Source organism: Ursus arctos, unplaced genomic scaffold (genome assembly GCF_023065955.2).
Source record: "Ursus arctos isolate Adak ecotype North America unplaced genomic scaffold, UrsArc2.0 scaffold_2, whole genome shotgun sequence".
In the NCBI taxonomy this organism is placed as follows: domain Eukaryota; kingdom Metazoa; phylum Chordata; class Mammalia; order Carnivora; family Ursidae; genus Ursus; species Ursus arctos.
The window spans coordinates 83,756,239-83,778,118 of NW_026622874.1; the positions used below are offsets into that span (position 1 = coordinate 83,756,239).

General features: G+C 43.2%; 1 protein-coding gene across 2 annotated transcripts in view; it reads left to right on the forward strand.

Moving 5' to 3' along the window:
• PRKCB (protein kinase C beta) overlaps positions 1-21,880 on the forward strand; it is a 315,746-nt gene that overhangs the window by 199,880 nt on the left and 93,986 nt on the right. For both annotated transcript variants that reach the window (XM_026515615.4, XM_026515616.4), the window contains exons 6-8: positions 9,518-9,674; positions 10,920-11,054; positions 21,308-21,404. In XM_026515615.4, the coding sequence (XP_026371400.1) occupies positions 9,518-9,674; positions 10,920-11,054; positions 21,308-21,404 (389 nt within the window). The remainder of the gene's footprint in view (positions 1-9,517; positions 9,675-10,919; positions 11,055-21,307; positions 21,405-21,880) is intronic.

Here is a 21,880-nt window from a genome sequence, read left to right on the forward strand (position 1 = left end):
AGAGTTCTACATGACACTAAAAATATGACTCAGAAAAAAAAATGATAAAGTGGACTTCATTCAAATTGGAAAAAAAAATAAACAACTTTTGCTATGCAAAAGACACTGCCATAGAATGAAAAGTCAAGCTACAAACTGGAAGAAAATATTTGCAAATCACATATCTGACAAAGGACTTGTATCCAGAGTGAAGAATTCTCAGACTCCTAAGTATGAAACAAGAGCCTCACCACAAACAAACCAAAGACTTGAACAAACATACCACCAAAGATGATATAAGGATGGCAAATTCATGCATGAAAAGATATTCAATATCATTAGATATTAAGGAAAGGCAAGCTAAAACCACAATGAGATACCATTACACTCCTATTAGAATGGCTAAAATAATAATGATAATACATACTGTGAATACAGTGTGCTGCCAGGGATACAGAGCAAGAGGAACTCATTCAGTGCTGGTACAATCCCTCTGGAAAACGTTTTGGCTGATATATGTATACATACATACATACACACACACACAAATGCATATATATATATATGTATATATACTTACCATACGACTTAATGATCCCACTCTTAGGAGTTTACCCTTGAGAAATGAAAACTTTATGTTCACACAAAAATCTATGAATATTTATAGTAGCTTTCTTCGTAATCACCACTCAAATGTCCTTCAGCGGGTGAACGGATAAACAAACAGTGGTACCTCCATACAGTGCAACACTACTCATCAATAAAAAGGAATTAACTACTCATACGTACAACTTGGATGACTCTCAAAGGCATTATGCTAAGAGAAGTCAATCTCAAAAGGCCACATACTGTGTGATTCTACTTATATACCATTCTTGAGAAGATAAAACCATAGTGATGGGAAGCAGATCAGTGGTTGCCAGAGGCTGAGAGTGGGTGGAGGTTGTGACTACAGAGGGGCTGCACAATGGATTTTTCTGGGGTGATAGAACTGTTCTGTATCCTGGTTGTGTGATGGTTACATGAAGTCTATACATGTGTTAAAATTCACAGGACTATATACCAAAAGAAAAAGTCAGTTTTGCTGTATGCCAATTTAAGAAATTAAATAAATGCCTAAGGCAGAAAGTAAATGGATAAAAGATGGATGGAAAGAGGAAGGGAAGGAGAGGGAAGAAAGGGAGGGATGGGAGAGAGAAAAAGAAAGGGAGGGAGAGTAGGAGGGAGGAAATAGTCAATAGACTGAAATGAAAAAGGAGCTGGCCAAGAAGAAGGCATAGACAAGAAGGATATTATGCTACGATACCACGTAATTTATCTTTTTTAAAAGATTTATTTATTTGAGAGAGAGAGATCACATGTGATCTGGGGGGCAGAGGAAGAGGGAGAGAGAGAAACCCAAGCAGACTCCCCACTGAGCACAGAGCCTGATGTGGGGGCTCAATCTCATGACCCAAGATTATGACCTTAGCTGAAACCAAGAGTCAGATACTTAACCAACTGTACCACCTAGGCGCCCTGCTATGATACCAGGTAATTTAAAATAGTAAATTAAAAGGTATAGAAACAGTGAATGCAGGAATGCCTACTCCATGAAATATAATCAGTAATATGGAAACAAATTTAAGGAGTACTCTCAGGTGGTGGAGGAAGGAGACCAAGAAATGAACACAGTTGTGAAAAAATGATAGCTGTAGAGGACAAACAATACTTGTCCAGAGTTAAATGGGTCTCAAATGTTCCTGGAGAAAAGACCAGGGCAAATGGAAAAGCTCCTGTAGCCAAAGCAGAGCTCAAGATAAAGAATGAACTGTACAGAAAGAATATTTTAATTGTGAAAGACTGAAAAGTGGTCATAAAAGGAGAAGTGTACAGAAATACTGTAGCAGGAGGGTCTTAAAACATACTTTGTCAGTCTTTGACAGATAAAACAGTTTTTAAAAACCACAACATGAATATAGATGATGACTTAAATAATTTGAGTAATTACTAATTACCACTATCTTAAAGCCTGTACCCTTTAATGAGACAATTACCTTCTTTTCGCACAAAATTGTTGATATGTTAGCTTGCAAGAGAAACCTCACTAAATCCGTCCCCCAATGCCCACAAATTGCTCAGCCCACATTTTCATAATAGAACCAGAAACCCACGACACAAACATATGAAACAGAAGATCATCAGGCGAATAAGAAGGAATAGGAATCTATGAGAGCCTCAAGAATGGGAGCTCCCAGGGGTGCCTGGGTGGCTCAGTCATTAAGCATCTGCCTTCGGCTCAGGTCATGATCCTACGGTCCTGGGATCGAGCCCCGCATTGGGCTCCCTGCTCAGCGGGAAGCCTGCTTCTCCCTCTCCCACTCCCCCTGCTTGTGTTCCCTCTCTCTCTGTCAAATAAATAAAATCTTAAAAAAAAAAAAAAATGGGAGCTCCCGATGTGGCTTCTGCAGAGAATGGGACAGGCAGTTGATTAGGACACCCCATAGGGCAGATAGAAGGTATAGAGGGCCAAGCTGCAGTTGGAGACCAGGAGTGTGTGTAGTGGCCCGAAGCCCCCATGTATGATGCTTTTCTCCAGGAACACTCTCCGTGCCATGTGTCACTGATGGTCGGAGGTACCTAGAGAGGATGCTGTTGAAAAGACAAGAGAGTAAAGATGTGGAAGTCCCTGGCCAGAATGACTCCATATGGGCAGGTTCAGGAGAGAAGTCATACCACAGCAGTGCACAGATGGACCAGAGCGAAGGAAAGAGTTGAGGGGGTCAGAGGGTTCGACGAGATCAACGAAAGTGGGGTAAAGGAAGCAGGGAAGTAAGAGGATAAAAGGTGATTGACGGGGTTGTAGGAAGTGCCATTCCAAGTGAAGTGCCACTTGCCTGGGTCAGGATGGAGAGGCAGTCCGAACAGGAAGAAGGAAGATGTGTCACGTTTGGTTTCAGGTTATCTATCATTGTCTTAGTACCTTCTCCAGATTCATTTGTATGAAAGTCACATTGGAGGGATAATCTTTTAGCCTGGAAATGTATCTGGATCATTGTATAATTTGATTTGAATTCTCCCAAAGGAGAAAGGGTATCAGTATTTGTTGAATCTCTGCCATGTGCCTTATATTCCCCTTTAACGCTATTGTCCTCCGTAATTAGGGTCACCATACAATCCACTGTCCAAAGTGGAACTCTTTTGAGAGTTAACGGACAACAGGTATAAACTGAGGCTGTCCTGGGCAAATGGGGATGGATGGTCCCCCCAAGCTATTATTCCCCATCCTGCTGAGTCATCTGTGGTTTTACCTGCATTTTGGAGACCGGGGGCGGGGCGGGGGGAGTAGCCAAGACTCAGAGAAGTCATTTAACCATGATCACCCAAATAGTGAGGGTCAGGGCAGAGGTAGGATTCAAACCTGGGTCTCTCTGACTTCAAAGTCTGCATATTGCTAATTTAGTTCCCGATCTCATCTGCACTAACGCTCCACCCTCGTTTCACTTGCCATGACTTGACAGGCTCTCTTCTAGACAGACACTGTGACGGTCCCAGCTGGAAGTCTGTCTCAACACAGATAATCAGATGTGTGATAACGGTACCACCGCCAGCAGTGACAGGAAGCCAGCTGTTCTAGGAGCCCTTGGCTACAACGTGCAAGGGGTGACCTCGATGCTGCGTGTGGGTGCCCAAAGACCCCAGGTTGGCTTGCTTTGCAGTTAGAACCTATCAGATGAGGCCACAGGGGATGGCCAGTTAAGATGCCTATGGGAAGGGGATTCTGATGGCCCCGAGGCTCACCAAAGCCATAGCAGCAGAGAGTCTTAGGGTTAGAGGAAGTAACAAGTGACTAGGAATCGAAGGGACACAGATCCAGGGGTAGACTTTGGAGCAAAGGGCCAAAGAAGCTAGTAACTTGAGAGGGTGTGGCAGGGCAGTAGGGAGGGATTGGGGGCTACCCAAAAGCCCAGGGAAGCTGTCAGCCACCAGGGGGCCACCAGAATAGGAGAGAAGCAGGGCAGGATAGCAAAAATAGGTTGATGGCTCTGTTGTTTTGGGGTTTTTTTTTGTTGTTTTGTTTTGTTTTTGAGTCTCTCTGCCTTCATCCCTGCTGTGATCTCGGGGTAGGTGCTGAGGGTGTCCATCTGACCTCAGTGGGGAAATCCCAGGTCTGTGTGTTGTTCACCAGAGGTTCTGTGATCCAAATCATGAGTTTTTGAGCCTCACTCTGTAGACCCAGTTGCTCTCTGGTCTTTGGAGAACAGGATGGGGGTCCCTGGAGGCCAGGGTAGTGGGTTCTTATAGGCTGGAGGTGCACAACTGAGTTGTTTTTTAAAAAATTTAATTTAAATAACGCATTTAATACAAAAATGCTTTCTCTTCGTAATAAATTCAGAATGTGACAGATAAGGCTAGAGTCTATTTTGCCCATAACCCCAAAACCAAGTTTCTTTACCTCTTCCTCAGATATAATCATTACGTTAAGTCAATTTGCGGTATATCCCTCCAGGTTTTTTTCTATGTATTTAAATTTGCCTATGACATGATAGAAAATTTGTTTTTTTTTTATTTTTTAAGTTTTTATTTTAATTCTAATTAGTTAACATAAAGTGTAACCTTAGATACTGGTGTACAATATTGTGATGCAACACTTCTATACAGCACCCGGTGCTCATCAGAAAACTTATGGTACTTTTCTCTTGAAGATTTGGAGGGCTCTGTTTTTCAAATCCCTTTATTTTGACATAATCTCAAAATTGCAGAAAAGTTGCACGATCAGTGCAAGGAAATCTGTATCCTCTTTACCTGATTTACCAGTTGTTTATATTTTGCCCCATTTGGTTTACCATTCTCTTTAATACTATTAAATATTCTTATAAATGTATATATTTTTTTCTGAGCCATCTGAGAGGAAGTTGGAGTCTCTGGTTCCCATTTGCCCTAAATACTCAAGCGTGTATTTCCCAGGAATGAGCACATCCTCCTACACGGGCATGGTAGAATGATCCAAATCAGGAAATGTGACATTGACCCAGTGCTGTGATCTAATTCATAGTGGGGATCCACGTTGCCACAATTGAACCACTGGTGTGTGCAGACATTTTTCTTAAAAAAATAGAAGCTTTATATTGTCACCATCTCTCTTCACCTGGCCATTTTATTCACCATGTTCGTGCATATAGATAGTCGATGTGATTGAAGTGTGCATAGTATTTCACAGTATGAATATGCACGGATTACCCCTTCCCCTGTGGAGGGGCACTCAGTATTTCCTACGCTTTACCATTGCGGACATCCTCACACGTAACTGAATGTTTGTGGGCATTACTTTGAATAGCTGTTCTGGGGACACGTAGGGAGGACAAGTGAGGACTCATGATGTTGAAGAAAGTGCCTTTCAAATGAGTTGAAAAAGAAGCTTCTGGTTATCTCCCACAACGTGTTAGATAAAGGCTTTAGAGCAGCTCAATTATTCAGATTTTTCTAATAGATAGTTGTATTTTGGGTGGTTGCAAGGCGGGGTGGGTTGGGGGAAAGGGTAGGAAAGTTCTTGAAGAACAATTCTTAGGAAAATAGTTAAGAGTAGTGCTTTTTATGGCTTCAGCACTGTCTTAGGTAACTTTCAGCAGCACGCAGAAGGCCTTGTTTGCTCTGAGGACCCTTTGATGGAAACAGCCAGACCTCACCCCCCACCTGTTTCACATCCAAGGCGAGCAGTGTTCTCTGGATCAGGACACTTTTCTTCTGTACATTTAGCACACTTCCACCAAGGGGGGGAAGTGGCTATTTCTGCTTTGTGTGAAGTATTTTGTACCATCTGGGCTGGCTGGATTTCAACAAAGATAGTAAAGAAACATTTATCAAGAAAAATCAAAGTCAGTCTCGCCAAGTATGGTCTAGAGAGATTTGCTTCCTCAGTACATTGTGGCTGGGAAACATGACTCTACTTTGAAAAGCTTCGGGAGGGACAGGGCTCTGGAGCTTAGCCTGCAGCTACTGTCACCTGCTCTTGATGTGGTGTTTTTGGGAGAGAGAGCTCTTGAGATGTGAATGCCAGCAGGCCCGGAATCAATTCCACTCCATTGCTTTCCACAGCAATTTTTGACCTCTTCTGTGGAGGATAGACCCAAAAGGACAAAAGGGGAAGAAAGGATCTATAAGGGCTGGGGGACAGATGGAGTCATGTCTCGATCATGAATATTGGGTTCAGGAGAAGCAGAGGCCCATGGAGACGTCATTCTTAAAGCATTAGTTGTAAAGATTGGCTCAAGACTGCAGCACACACTTGTCCTGTCAAGAGCACTGTGAAGGAGCTGTGAACTCATACATTTACAGTAGAAGAAAGTTCTGATGATGGTCCCGTGGTGTCAGCTCATAACACGGGGAGTGAGGTGGGAAGGGGTGTGGGCCTTGACAGTGAGAAGAGACGTGAGCCGTTCCCACTTGCATATGTGTTGCCAATCAACCAGACAGACAAGTTCCTGGCACGTCAGCGCGCCTCAGATCATGTTTTTATGCTGCTTACTCTGTGATAGATGTGTCATTACAAGATCCCAGCCTAGAAACTGGCACATGCTATTTTCCCTGGAAGGCTCAAGAAACAAGAGAAAGTTAACAGTTGGAGGAAGATGCATGGGGATCTCAAGAAATTATATCATCTAGAAACGCTTTACTTAATGTGTGCTCTATGGGCCAGCAGCAGCATCACCTGGGAACGTGTTAGAAACACAAGTGAGCAGCTCTCCCTCCAGAGTCACGGAATCAGAATCCATCTGTAGGAGTGGGTCCCAGGGATATGGTGACTCTTATACACACTAAGGTTTGAGGAGCCCTCTGGAAAGATTCGAGTGGAATGGTCAGATGTATTACTCTCAAAGAAGACGACCCAGAAGTGGTGCTGTTTGATATCAGTCCATTTGGAAATGGTCAACTCTTCTTAATAAAAGTGGACAAATGTAGTGAGAGGGGACACTGAATATGCATAATAATAATAATAAAATAGCAAAAATAGAGCTGGTGTTTATTAACTATTCTCCAGGGTGCCAGATTCTGTGCTAAACGTGTATATTCTGCATCCGGTTTACTCTTACAACAACCCAATGAAGTGTGTATTATCTCCATCTCATTGGTCAAGAAATCAAGGTTCCAAAATGTGAAGTAACTGCTGGCAAGATGCAAAACCTGGCTTCTCGTAGCCTTGTATCCACTACACTGTGTGACCTGGCTATGGACTCACTAGCCATCAACTGTACTTTGAATAAATTTGGTTTTCCGTATTCCTGGGGGACAGGATCAGTATCTTACCTTATGTGGTCCCCGTGTCCCCAGTGCCTAACAGAATGCCTAATGCCTCATGGGGACCTGCTTATTGAACTGAGTCAAAGTCAAAGAGAAAAGGTTCTTGGTTTTGGTGCAAGAATGAGGTACAACCTGAATGAGAATGACATGGAGTGAGAATTCAGCCTGTGGATAAATGGAAGGAAAGGCCATATACTACAGTGCAGAAACACGTCAGTGCGGAATAAGTTACAGCTGGCATCCCAAGGCCCCTTGTCACTCTCCTGGCAGTCCACCCAGGCCTTTTCCCATCTCATGTATTCAGTCCCTACCCCTTCCTAGCAATGGCTAGCTGCTTGGGTGTAAGAAAATAAAGAGAAGATCTACGAATTTAACTAGGGCTGTTTTTTTCCCCTAGATAAATAAAATGGAAAGAAAAAGGAGGAAGAGAGTTGAGGAGGTTTCCAAGGGAGTGATTATAATGCACTATGAACTCTAGGGTGGGGTGAATTAAATGAAAGCAAGAGGGAATGGGGAGAAGATTCAATAAAGTTTGGTTCAACAGAGTGGTGATGTAAGACTGGTTGCAGTGGAGTACTAGGGTTAATGAACTGGAAAAATAGTGAGGGACATAGGCTTGTGGGGTATGTGAAATGGAGATTGAGAAAGGGGTGTAATTTCTGGGATGATAAACTCCAGGGAGGAGGTGACTGTGATAGAGTAGAAGCAAAGGTTATAGGAGGTGAGGGGGTGCTTTATCCCTTACTATCCAGTATTCTGTTTCTATTGTGTTAATGAACTTATGGAACACTTAGAAAAAATTTTCAAATTATAGTGGGGTCATGGATGTCTATTGTCTTCCTGCCTTTAAGGGGATCTCATTTATCATTAACTATGGAGCTGTTATTTCAGATAACCTTTATCCTGTGAAGACAATTTCCTGCTATTTCTAGCTAATTTTAATGATCCCATGGTTTTCTCCTTTGACCTATGCATATAATGACTATTTTAATAATAGATTTTCTATGATTGAACCATCTTTGCTTTCCTGGTAGGAGTCATTCTATATTAGCTTTCTGGAAGATCACTTGATTCAATCTGCTAATGTAATACTTTGGATTTTTCTATCAAAAGTGAGATGGTTGGCACCGTATCCTTACGACCTGTACAATTCTGATTTTTCCCATCTCCTTCCCATGGCTGCCTATGTAACTGGCTTTTAAGTTGACTCCTAACTAACTGCTTCTGTTTCTCTAGGCTGATGTTTTATTCCACCTCATCCTTCCTGTGGCTAGTTGTGTCTACACTACTGACCCTCTTCTTCCTTTCTTCTTTAAGCCAGTCTTACAGTCTCTTTTACTCAGTGTTCTTCTTTGAGAGTGGAGCCTACCTATAATGCTGTGATATTTTTCCAGCCTTATCTCTGAGCTGTCTGGGTGGTGGTTATGGGTGTTCCGTGGACGACAGGTGTACCCTGGTTTGGAAAGCAACTCTTTCTCTTTTAGCTTTTGCTTTTTGAATTGAGTTAAAATTCACACAACATAAAATTAACCATTAACCATCTTAAAGTGTACCATTCACTGGCATTTAGTATATTCACAAGGTTGTACGACCATTACCTGTATCTAGTTCCAAGAAATGTCATCACCAGTAAAGGACACCCCTTACCCATTACGTAGTCACTCCCGAGCTCTTGGCCACCACTGGTCTGCTTTTTCTGTCTCTGTGGATTTACCTGTTCTGGATGTTTCATATGAATGGAATCCTACAACGTGTGACCATCTGTGTCAGATCGCACAGAGGTTCATAGCAGCACTGTTCACAAGAGCCAAAAAATGGGAACAACCTCAATGTCCATCTGATGAATGGGTAAACAAAGCATGAGATATCCATACAAGGGGATAATATTCAGCCATAGATGATGTGCTGATCCGTGCCACAATGTGGATGAATCTTGGAAACATTATGCTCGTGGAAAGAAGCCAATCTTTCTTGTTGGCTTGGTGGGACACAAGCTTAGAGAGGGTACAGTTAATCTTGGGGGCACAGTGGGTAGAGCAGTGTGAGAGTCAGAAATCAGTTTTGAGCTCCTGTAGAGCAGAGGGTACATCCTACCAGTCTGTCTTGCTTTGCATGCTTCTTAGCTGTCGATGTTCCTATGTACAATTCCTGTTAAATAAGTGTGGTGCCAAGGTCTTGTCCGCAGGTTCTCCAGCCCTCACTGGTTGATGCTTAAACATTACGCGGCCATTAATGCTGAAATTGCTTTTTCTTTTTTTAGTAAGAGATGCTAAAAACCTTGTACCTATGGACCCCAATGGCTTGTCAGACCCTTACGTGAAACTGAAACTGATTCCTGACCCCAAGAGCGAGAGCAAGCAGAAGACCAAAACCATCAAGTGCTCCCTCAACCCTGAGTGGAATGAGACATTCAGATTGTAAGTTAAAATTATTGCCGCCCAGCGTAGGTGGTGGGGGTTGGCTTGTGGGCCACCTGAGATTGGGGAGTGCCCCCTCCCAGCTTCCATTTCATTTCTCCCCTCCCTCCCTCCCTCCCTCCCTCCTTCCTTCCCTCCCTCCCTCTCTCCCTCCCTTTCTCCCTCCTCTCTTCCCTTCCTCCCCCTCCATCTGCACTTTTGCATTGCAAGCCAAGTAAAAATTGGAACTTTTTTTTTTAATAGAGTTGAGAATGTCTGTGATGTGGGGAGTGGGTGGGATAGAAAGTAGTGTGATGTGTTGCTAGGTGAAGGCAAGTTGTGGGAGAAGCTCTGGTCTCAGTGAACAGTGGGACGTAACCCATAGGGTGTGGTGATAACCCCTCTAGGGCTGAGTCTGTGGATATGGATATGCTGGGGCTGCAGGCTGTTGAGAGTTTTCTGCCAACTTCCATGGAGGATCTTCCCGGGCCAGTGCTCCAAGAACCTGGGGTCGCTTTTTGATGCACCTGGGCCCACAAGGGTTCACAACATCAGCCAATATTTATGGAGCATATCCCAGTTATAAAAACACTCTATTGAATGATCTCAGTTCATTGGCCTTTTCATCCCCATTTAACCAGTGGGGCTTGAAGAGGTTAAAGAATGTGGCCAGAGTCCCCCAGTCAATATAGGGTCGAGGGGAATTTGACTTCTGACAGTCTGACTCCAGAGGCTACGGACCAAAAGCATGATTCCTTGTGGGAGCCCCATCCCCCGTTTCCTCTCTCAGGGCAAAACTGGGGGTGCACCTCAGCCTCCATCAAGGACGTGCCTCAGAACAGACAGGTTCCCCCGACCAGCACTGATAAGACTCTTTCCTCCACAGATGTCCTCAGCCTCATGCTAACTCACGTGTGTGCAGACACTCACGCAATTATATGATTGATATCCATAGTTCTTATCTCCACTGTGTCAGTAGGATTTCCCGAACATCATGAACCCTATTAAGACATAAGGTGGCAGAAGCAGTTAGAATGGTTTCTGTCAGAGCTGGCCCAGGTCCTCCACCCGGTTGAGCCACAGGCTGGGAACTTGAGAAGCTCTTCCTCCCTGAGGAGCTTTCCTGGGATGGAAACGGAACATGTTTCTTGCAACAGCTTGTAATCTTTAAAAATTCCTACCTTCGGGCCTTGTCCTCTTAAACATTTCATCTGCTTGAGAAATTGCTGTAACCTCTGCTGACTTCTCTCTTTTTGCTCTTGGCAGCCAACTGAAAGAATCGGACAAAGACAGAAGACTGTCTGTAGAGATTTGGGATTGGGATCTGACCAGCAGGAATGACTTCATGGGATCTTTGTCGTTTGGGATTTCCGAACTGCAGAAAGCTGGTGTTGATGGCTGGTAAGCAGGATTTTGCTTTGAAGACTACCATACAGCTTGGTCCATCGCATGTGGGAAGAAGGATATTTTCCTTTTTGTCCTCAAAGTGAAATACTAAAGCAGAATCACAGAGTGATGGCTGATAGATTGGATCTGCCTCATGGATATGTTTTATTTGGTCCTTGTACTTAAGAAAAAAAAAATCAGTTGCTAGTATATTCAAAATCAGAACATTTTCCATAAAAATCTGGACTTCTGGGGGTGCCTGGGTGGTTCAATCGGTTAAGCATCCAACTTTTTAAAAAAGATTTTGTTTATTTATTTGAGAGAGAGATAGAGAGCACGAGCAGGGTGGAGGGGCAAAGGGAGAGGGAGAAGCAGACTCCCCACTGAGCAGGGAGCCTGATGCAGGGCCCTATCCCAGGACCCTGAGATCATGACCTGAGCTAAAGGCAGACACTTAACCAACTGAGCTACCCAGGTGCCCCAAGTGTCCTACTCTTGATCTCAGCTTAGGTCTTGATCTCAGAGTTGTGAGTTCAAGCCCCACATTGGGCTCCCTGCTAGGCATGGAACCTACTTAAAAAATAAAAAATAAAAAATCCGGACTTCTGGCTTGCAAAGCCAAAAATATCTGGATGCACTGCGCTTAGAAGGCAACAATTGAGAACAGGTGAGTAGTTAGCTAATGCCTCATTCACACAGGACATGGATTTTCTGTTTGCCGTAGTCTTCACCATTCCCTATTGCTTTACATTCGCCTAACTTTACACAGTTACATGTCTTGACTGGCCCCATGGGCACTAACGTGGCTCTCACAATATACCCTAAAGATACATGAAATCCACTGTCAGATCCTGGCTCCGTAAGAAGATGCTCCTTCGTTGGGACGGAGGTGCTGGGAGGTTGCAGTCATGGTCAGCTGCGGTGTCTCCTTTGTTCTGCAGTTTTTGCTTCGTTCCCTTCTCATGGCAAAAATCCTTGTTCCGTATTCCCAGCGAAGAGGCTGGGTAAGCCCCCTTGGCAATGGTTGGTTTCACCGTCATCTGAATAAAAGGAGTCAGAATACACAGTCCAACCTGGCACCATAGCTTTGGGCAAAGTGGGGATTAGTGGCTGCGCTTGTCTCTTTAAGAGAAATTGTCTCCCTTCTGAATGGTCTCATTTGGGGCTTTTTCAGTTACAAGTGAAAGAAAATAAAAAGCAGACCAGTTTAGCAAGAAAGAGAATGTATCACTTGGACCACACATCCTTTCCATTGCTCACCGTACAACCTCCTTGTCTCTCCTCCCTATTCATCATAGACTTTGTTGTTGTTGTTGTTTTTAAAGATTTATTTATTTATTTGAGAGAAAGAGAGAGAATGCGAGCGGGGGCCCGGGGGAAGTGCAGAGGGAGAGAGAGAATCTCAAGCAGACTCCCCGCTGAGCTCGGAGCCCCACTTGGGGCCCGAACTCAGCACCCTGTGATGAGACCAAGAGTCGGACGTTCAACCGACTGAGCCACCCAGGAGCCCCTGTATTTATCACAGACTTTTATTCAAATAGATATTGAGTCTTTCTCTAGTCCATTCTAGTCACTAGAGATCCGTCAGGTGTAAGACGGACGTGCCCTCGTGGCACTTAGCTTCTGGAGCGAAAAGAAATGACACCGATGACTAATCAATGACAACATGGTGATGGATGTGCAGGAGGATGGAAGCCAAGTGGGCATAAAAATAACAGTAGCAATAAGGTGTGTTAACGCACAGATCACAAACCGTTAACAACAGAATTCTCAAAAAAATAGGTAAGGAGCATTTGTCACAGTTGTCCTTAGCTCACGAAGGGGGAAACCAGGAACATGAATGGCTGATTCCCAAGGTTTGAGAAGCAGAGATTGGCATGCCAGGAGTTACAGGAATGCTGAAGTCACTTCTAAGTTAGAGGTAAAAGTGGCTGCTGAACAGGGCAATGAAATCACAACCTTGGAGGCGATCTGTCTACTGGCTGGAAGAACTCCTCTTTTTCTTCTTCTTTTTTTAAGATTTTATTTTTAAGCAACCTCTGCACCCACCGTGGGGCTCGAACTCACAACCCAGAGATCAAGAGTTGCACACTTGTCCCGACTAAAGCCAGCCCCGCGCCCCAGACTGAAAGAACTTCTAAAAGTTAGCGATTGCCTTTGCAGAGCCAGGAGGCCATCTGGGCCCTACTGGATTGTGGATTATAACTAACAGTTCTAAGTAATAGACTAGTAGTAAGTAGTAGCAGGGAAGGAGATAACTATTTAGAAAATGTTTTTGCATGACAGTTAAGAGGTCACGCTGCCATCTTCTTGCCGTTTCCCCATTTCACAGAGGTGCAGAAATTCTCAACAAGATACTAGCAAACCAAATCCAACAATACCTTAAAAAAAAAAACCCGTTCCCCATGATCAAGTGGGATTTACCCCGGGGATGCAGGGGTGGTTCAATCAGCGCGATACATCCCATCAACAAGAGAAAGGATAAAAACCGTATGATCATCTCAATAGATGCAAAAAAAAAAAAAAAAAAAAAAAAAGGCATTTGACAAAGTACAACATCCATTCATGATAAAAACTTGGGTAATTTTTCTTAACATATGGATGATCTGACTTTGCATGCTGCCATCAGCACCAGTGACAGATTGCATGTCCCTTCCTCTGTAAACCAGGCGTAAGGAGGTTAAAGAGAAAGAATGGATGCTCCCCCAGGGGGTCTACGTGAGACAGGAGAGAGCACATAATAATAATAATCACCAGAGCAATAGCTACCACTTATTGACTCTTAACTGGATGCCAGGCTCTGGGCTGATCACTTTCCAGGTGTCCTGGAGTCACACATTGATACCCACACATAGCCTCTTTATTTTCTGTAATGCAACCAGACTTTCTTAGGCAGTCTTGTGACCTCCTGGTGGTGAGAAGGGGACCCTTCTGCCTGTGGTGTATGCCTTCTGGGCTTGACTGCTGCAGATCCTGCCCGGTCACTAAACTCGTGCCCGCTGAGGCTGGATGGGTCCCCCACCACCCCAACCCCCAGGTTTGGAGCATCATTTCTGGCTTCCTGCTGGAGCATCCCAGGTCCTGGCCTGTTGCCTCTGGTTGTGAGGTCCTTCCACATAGTGTCCTCTTTGTCCCACTCCCCAGGCGACTTGTGCAAGCCCTCTTTTCTCAGCCTCCTGCATGTGGGCCAGGAGTGCTGTCTGAGTGATCCCTGTATCCCTGGCCTATTGCTGCTGTGAGGTGTGGCCCTCCACGTAGGTCTCTGCCCAGGGCAGAGGAGGCCGGGAAAAGCCCCTCTGCTTTCCCCCTATCCTTGCTCACTTCTCGTGGTTCTTCAGGCCTAAATGGGCAGGACTCTCTCCCACTGTACCACCCCTTCTGGGTCTGGTGACTGCCCCATCCACTCCTGGAAACAGACAGCAGAGTGCGGGGAGGACAAAAGGACCGAGTCCAAAATATCCCTGCACGTACATGTCATCAATCCTTCAATTCTCCCACCAGTTCTGGGTGGAGTGTTGTTCCTGGGATCAGAGTAGTCAAGCAACATGTGAAAGGACACACAGCTTGTACGTGACGGTGCTTGGGTCCAGGTCTCTAGGATGCCAGGGCCTAAACACGTGCGTATCCCATTCTGCCTCCTGGTCCAGGGGTTTGGCAGAGGCCTAGAGGGTGGATGGGAGGGTTTTGACCTTGGCTGTCCTCAGTGGATGAATGCTTTGTGACTTCAGGTGAATCACTTCACCTCTCTGTACTCCAGCCTTCTCAGCCATTACATATCCATTAGTCAGGTCTAATCGCAGCATCCCCGACCCCCCTCCTAGGAGAGTTGTGAAATTGTTGGAATTATAGGAGGGGACTTTTGCTAAATAAAGGCCCTCTTCGGATTTTGCAGATGAAAGTCCCCCCTAAAAGATTCAGGGCCCAGACATCTGTGATGCTCTCTTGACTGTAAATGTAACAAATTGTAGAAATTTGGATACTTGTCCCTGTGGGGTCTTTGGTGAGTGCCATGCCATCTCCGAGACTCAGTTTCCACATCTGGCAGGGGACGAGCTCTCCCAGCTCTTCTGTTGTGCTGTAATTGAAGACCACGTGGCGGAAAGGCAGAAGGCAGCTGTGCGAGCTCCCAGATGTGGCACGCCAGCCTCAGGCCCCTTCATCTGCCACTTTGCCACCAGCCCCGTGTCTGTCGTCAGATCCACTCCTTTGTTTCTAATTTTATTTGTTTTTGCTGTTTCCTCTCCTTCCCCTTGTTTTCCAGGGGTTCATCTGTTTTGCTGTGGTTTATTTTTCTGCAAAGACTGAGCTATGGGATTTACGTATCAATTCTATGTTTCAGTCTTCTTTTCTGTGGGTTTGTTGGGTGGTTGCCTGTGAATTTCAGTTGAATATTTTGCTAATTTATTTTTCCTCTCTTAACGGACTCTGCTCTTCAAGAATAAAGAACGAGCTTTGGAGGAATAAAGATTTCCTCCGAGCTGTGATATGTCGCATTCCAGCTTTTGTTGCTTTGCTCAAGGTCTGCAATTGTGTTTTTAATTTCCTTTCAAGCGTGCTTTTATTTGGGCATTTTGGAAATCACTGGTGTTAGCTTTTTGTTTCATTTTTCATTATTAATGTCAAATGAGAGTGTTAATACTTTATGGTCAGAGAATATGTCCTGTACACTTTTCTTTTTCTTTCTTTCTTTCTTTCTTTTTTTTTTCTTTTTCCAATTTACCTTAGTTCAGTGTTACTAATGTTCTGTGGACACTTCAATAAAAAGATTACATTTACTACTTGTAGGTCATGCATTTCAGTGTTTTTTAATTCCACCTTAATATAATATCCAGATCTCCCATGCCTTCCTATTTTTTTTTATTTGTTTCATCTGACCAAAATGCACAATGCTTATTAAGCTTCTCCCAGTAACATTTTTTCAAACACTATCTTTCATTTCTGATGTTTTTTTGCTTTCTATGTGTGTGGCATCATTATTGACCACATAGCTCTCCAAGACTTATTTTCAAAAATGACTTATATCAACACAATATGTCTGTTCCAGTTAATACACTTTGCCCATGATTTTGCCTTGTTGGTGGCATTTCTACAGTGAGTATACATAGCAAGTACCTATATACTGAATCTTTGGGTTCATGGAGGTTTCTTTTTATTTGGAGAACAATGCACAAAATTTTAAAAAAATGAGTAGTAAAAAATAGCATGTTTGAGGCTGATAAATGCTATAGAGAGGAGCGCCTGGGTGGCTTAGTCAGTTAGGCGTCCAGCTCTTGATCTCAGCTCAGGTCTTGATCTCACGGTCATGAGTTCAAGCCCTTCGTTGGGCTCCACACTGGGCATGGAGTCTACTTTAAAAAAAATTAAAAAATAAATGTTATAGAGAAAAGCAAACAACAAACAGGGATAAGGAATGCTGGCGGTGGGGGGGGAACAGGGGGTGATACTCCAATTTATTTAATACAATTCCCAGGAAAGGATTCACTGGAAAGGTGACACATGGCAAAGACCTGAAGGGAGGTGAGGGAGTGAACATGTGGAAGTCTAGGGGGAGATTGTCCCAGATGGTGAGAACAGCAAGTGCAAAGGCCCTGAGGTAGGAGTGCCCCCAGCAGGTTTGAGGGTCAGCAAAGTGACCTGTGTGGCTGGAACTGGATCTGCAAAGGGGGTGGCAGTAGGGAGCAAGGACTGGCAGGATAAGGAGGGCTCAGCAGATTCCATGGGGGCCTTTTAGGAACTTCATCTCCTGCCCAGAGTAAGTAGAGGAGCCAAGGAATGAGGACATCTGATTGACCTTTCAACCTATCTCGTTTGGTTGCAGAGTGGTAAATACTTCTTGCCTAGTGGATCCTGCCTATTTTCTTATGTTTAATCTGAGTCCTTTGGTTTGGTATAACAAGTGGCGTGTTGTTGGGTAAAAAAAACCAAAAAATCCTGAATCTGAAAGTCTTTCTTCTTTTCCATAGGAAAATGTTTTAATGTTTATGGTCATAATTGCCACATTTCCATCATGGTTTTTGATTGTAAAGGTTTTTTTTTTTCTTCTTTCCTATTTCATTCTTTTCTTCTTCTTGTGAACAGACAATTATTATGTCATTATTACCTTAAATTTATGTTTCTTTAAGCTTTCTTTTATTACTAATAATGTCCTGTTGGTCTTATTACAAATCCCATCCCTCTCCCCAAAAAACTAAAGCTTTGGAATCAGACGTCCTGGGTTAGAGTCTCTGCTCGTCCATTTCCTGGCCGTGTACCCCTGGGCAAGTTACCTTCCCTCTCTGACTCCTTTTCTCATTTGGAGATAATAGCGGTAATTATGTCATAGGATAGTTGTGATACTAAAGTAGTTAATACAAGTGAAGCACCCCGTGTCTGGTGAATAGTAAGTACTCAGTATCAGTGATTATTATTAATTGAATAATTATTAGAAAAATATAAATAAGAAAACAAAATATTATCCAGAATCCCATTGTCCAGGGATAATCACTATTGACATTATTAAGAGGTTTTTTTCTGTGTGCATGTGTGTGTGTCTGCACTCACATGTGTGTATGAAACAAAAAACGAAATCTTACTGTACGTGCTGTGTAGCAGCCCCGTTTTTCATCTAACAATGCATTATGAACACTTTTCCCTATAATTCAGTAATCTTGGGCAACATCATTTTCATGGGGCCCGTTCTATAGATCTGCCGCAACTTACAGAATCATATTTGTATTATAAAATGTGTAATGCTTACCTATATGAATAATTCTACAGTAAAACTTCTTGCAGCAAAACCTCTGTGCATAGCTTTAATTATTTCCTAAGAAATTCCTAATCCTGGAATCGATGGCTTTGAGAACATATGTATTGTTAAAGTGTTTGCCAAACTGTTCTGCGATTTTTTTCAATTTACATTCTCACCAGTGCTGCATGATACTTTTCATTTCACCCACACTTGTCAACATCTGGTATTATAAATTTCAAAAGATATAATGCAAAAATTATACATATTTTGTTACTAATTATACATATTTACATAATTTTATTATCATACATATTTTGTTACTAATTATGTTGAATATTTTCATTTGTATATTGCCATTTGTTTATAAATGAGTAGGTCCTGATTTTTGTCTGTCATTTTCTTATTGAATTGTAAGAACTTTTTACATAAGATAGATCATAAGATGTCTTTCCTGATATATACGTTGCTATATTCCTTCCTTTCATGTTGTATATTAATTTTGGTAATAAGCATTTTTCTTAATGGTATATAAAGCATTCAGTTAAGCTCCAATCAATATAATAAATAGCAGGTTCAACTGCCAGAAAAATTTCTGAGGGTTGTCTTCTAATTTCCTAATTGTTATCTGAATTATCCAGCTTAGTGTTCATTGTCTCCAGTGGATTTTTAAATTTAGTAATTACATTTTCCTTCCGAAAGTAGCCTTTTCTGATCTTCGATTGTTCCCTTTTTAAAGATGCATTAGCTTCTTGAATCTCACTGAAAGTATAAACTAGATATTTTTTAGAATTTTCTCTCTTTTGGCAATAGTTCTATTTCATGGGAGGTACTTATCTGATTTCTCATTATTTCTATTTGACTGAGTTTTTCATACATCCTGTTATTTTTCTGTATCTGCCCATCCTTATAGACGGATGGGCACAGGAATTATGAGTGTCCCAGTTGTAATTTTTCAAAATCAGATGAAGGGAGAAAGGAGTCTTTTGTATTTTTTGGAATTTTTCTTTGTCAGAACAGGGATCCTGTTCCCTATAGCTATTTTGGAGAGATCCACAGCTGGAAACAGCTGCACAACAGTCAGCCCTACTGCACTGTAGGGGGGGCATGTTCCCCATGTTGGTTTTGTGCAACTCAAAGTTGGAAGGGGTCCTTGCTTCTCTTTTCTAACAGACACAAGTCCTTCTTCAGAAGCAATAATGACAGCATGTTGGCTCCAGCAGACATAGTGAGGGTATGTGACATGTCCCATCCTTCCTGAATACGGATTAGAATGGGTGGCTGTCAGCTAGTCCCTGGTGGTCTGGCCCAGGGTTGTTAGTGGGGTTCTTTCAGGGGTCCCATTGACTGGTCACCACTGCTCAGTCCCCCTCGATCTGTAGTTTCCAAAGTGGCTTAGACCATATATGGTTTAGATAGCACATGTTTGGGTATTAGTAATACTGAGTTGTACACTGGCCAAGCCTTTCTTTGGCCAGTGCTCCTTCAAACCTTCAGATTACCACAAAGAGAAATTCTCAGCCGGTGTTGCTGTACCCTTAACATTCTTTAACTTGTGCCACTGGCTGAGCTCCCATTTTAACAAGGGGGGGGGGCATTAGTCTCAGAGCCTTTGGTAAGCAACGCCATCTACTTGGACTTGGGGGACTTTGATTTGCATGTGTTTATTTTTTTACAGTTACTTTCTCTTGTAACCTGTTGGCTTCCTTTTTAAAGTGAATATACTATTTAAAAAGGAGATGATATAATGAAAACGATGAAATGGATCATAATAACCAGATTTAGGAAATTCCACAAAAGTGAATATTTGCCAACCACTGCTCCGTGTTCTCTTACTATTACTTTAATTTGTCGAGTTCCTAGAAATTGCTGCTGTGCGGATAGCACCCTTCTTGATTGCCAAAAAAATACAGATGTTCTCTTACTTTTGTATTTCTTTTGGAATTAGGAAGCAGACGATTGAATATTTTTTAAAAGATTATTTATTTGAGGAGGGGAGGGGCAGAGGGAGAAGCAGACTCCCCACTGAGCAGGGAGCCCCATATGGGGCTTGATCCCAGGACCCCAGGATCATGACCTGAGTTGAAGGCAGACGTTTAACCAACTGAGCCACCCAGGTGCCCCAAGGATAATTGAATATTAAATGTGGAGGCGTAGAGGCGCAAATAATCCCTCTGCTTTGAATCACCTCTCCTCCTATTTTTAGGAGCTGCTGAGGAAGTTTTGTGAATGGAGGAAAAAATCATTATGAAAATTGTGAATTTGGTTTAAGAAGTCTTTCTTTGGGAGTGAGGAGCTCTGGGATGTTTTTTCCCTTTAGCGACTAAGCTGTCTTTGGAATGTCCTTTTCCTTCCTCTCGTGTTACCCTTTGAGTAGATGGAAGCATCTTTGTCGTCAAAAACATACTGAAAGCCATCTTGTTTATTATGATAATGTCAATATTCGTAATGATGATGATGATTTCTTTTATCACTTGCTAAACGCCAGGCACTGTTCCTATCATTTTGCGTGAGTCACCGTATCTCAGCTCCACAGTAATCCTATGAAAAAGACTTTTTTTTTTTTTTTAAAGTAATCTCTATGCCCAACATGGGGCTCAAACTCACGACCCTGAGGTTTAGAGTTGCATGCTCTGAGCCAGCCAGGTGCCCCTGAAAAAAACTTTTGTTCCAATTTATATATATATATATATATATATATTTAAAAATTTTATCTATTTATGTGACAGAGAGACAGCCAGCGAAAGAGGGAACACAGCAGGGGAGTGGGAGAGGAAGTAGCAGGCTCCCAGCGGAGGAGCCCGATGTGGGACTCGATCCCGGAACGCCAGGATCATGCCCTGAGCCGAAGGCAGACGCTTAACGACTGCGCTACCCAGGCGCCCCTGTTCCAATTTATAGATGAGAAAAATTGAGTCTCAGAGAGCCTAGCTAGCTTATCCAGGGACTGAAGGAGGCAAGGGCAGAAGCGAGATTTGGACCCAGGCAGAGTTTGATTCCGAGGCTTGTGTACTTACCTGCAAAGGGATGCCATTTCTCAAGGGGTTAATACAGGGCATTTTGGGAAGGTGTCTGCAGAGAAAACAGCATCATGAAGACAAGGCTGTCGTCTTCCAGATGTTGCTGAGAGCCAGGATGCTGGGAGAATGTGCTAAGACTCCATTGACCATGGGAGATCTTCGTAGCATTCTTTCAGAATAAGAAAGCACTTAGTGGACAAAAGTAGGTAAAAACGTACAGTACTGAATAAGAGAACTAAGAAAAGTGTGTGTGTGTGTGTGTGTGTGTGAAGATGAGAGACAGAGCAGAGCCAGAACATTGCATAAACAGAGAATATTCGTTTTTTTCTGAAAACTTTGGAGTAGTTATAAAATAAACATAGCATACCTGGCCACAAACACGTACGGGCACACCTGGAAAGAAAAAAGCCTCAACGCATTTTTTTAAGGTAGAGCTGTCTATAGTCTTCCTTTTCTTATCCTAACTGACAAAATAATATCAAGTCCAGTCATGGAATTTGCCCTGTCTCCCTGTCTCCCTTTAGGTTTAAGCTGCTGAGCCAGGAGGAAGGCGAGTACTTCAATGTGCCTGTGCCGCCGGAAGGAAGCGAAGGCAATGAAGAGCTGCGGCAGAAATTCGAGGTGAGTGGTCTTTCTTTCTACGTCAGCGGGAACTGGTTGAGTCAGCCTCATTTGCTGTGTCTCTGGTTATGAAAGGCCTTCTACCAAGGTCTTTCATGACTCTGTGCCTTTGCGATGTCCAGAAAAACCCCAACCAAGTGTACCCTGCTTTGTGAAGTCATTCCTGCTTCCTTGCCCTCATTCAGATTTAACTTTTCTTCCAAAGTGCTCCTTCACTTCTCAGATCATTTTTTTAAAAGATTTTATTTATTTATTTTAGAGATTGAGAGAGAGAGGGGAGAAGGGGGGGAGCAGAGGGAGAGGGACAAGCAGACTTCATGCCGAGCACAGAGCCTGATATGGGGCCCGATCCCCTGACCCTGAGATCATGACCCAGAGCCAAAATCAAGAGCCGGATGCTTAACCGACTGAGCCACCCAGCTGCGCCCCTTCTCAGGTCATTTTGATGGGAGCTTGGACTGGGGTGGTAGTAATGG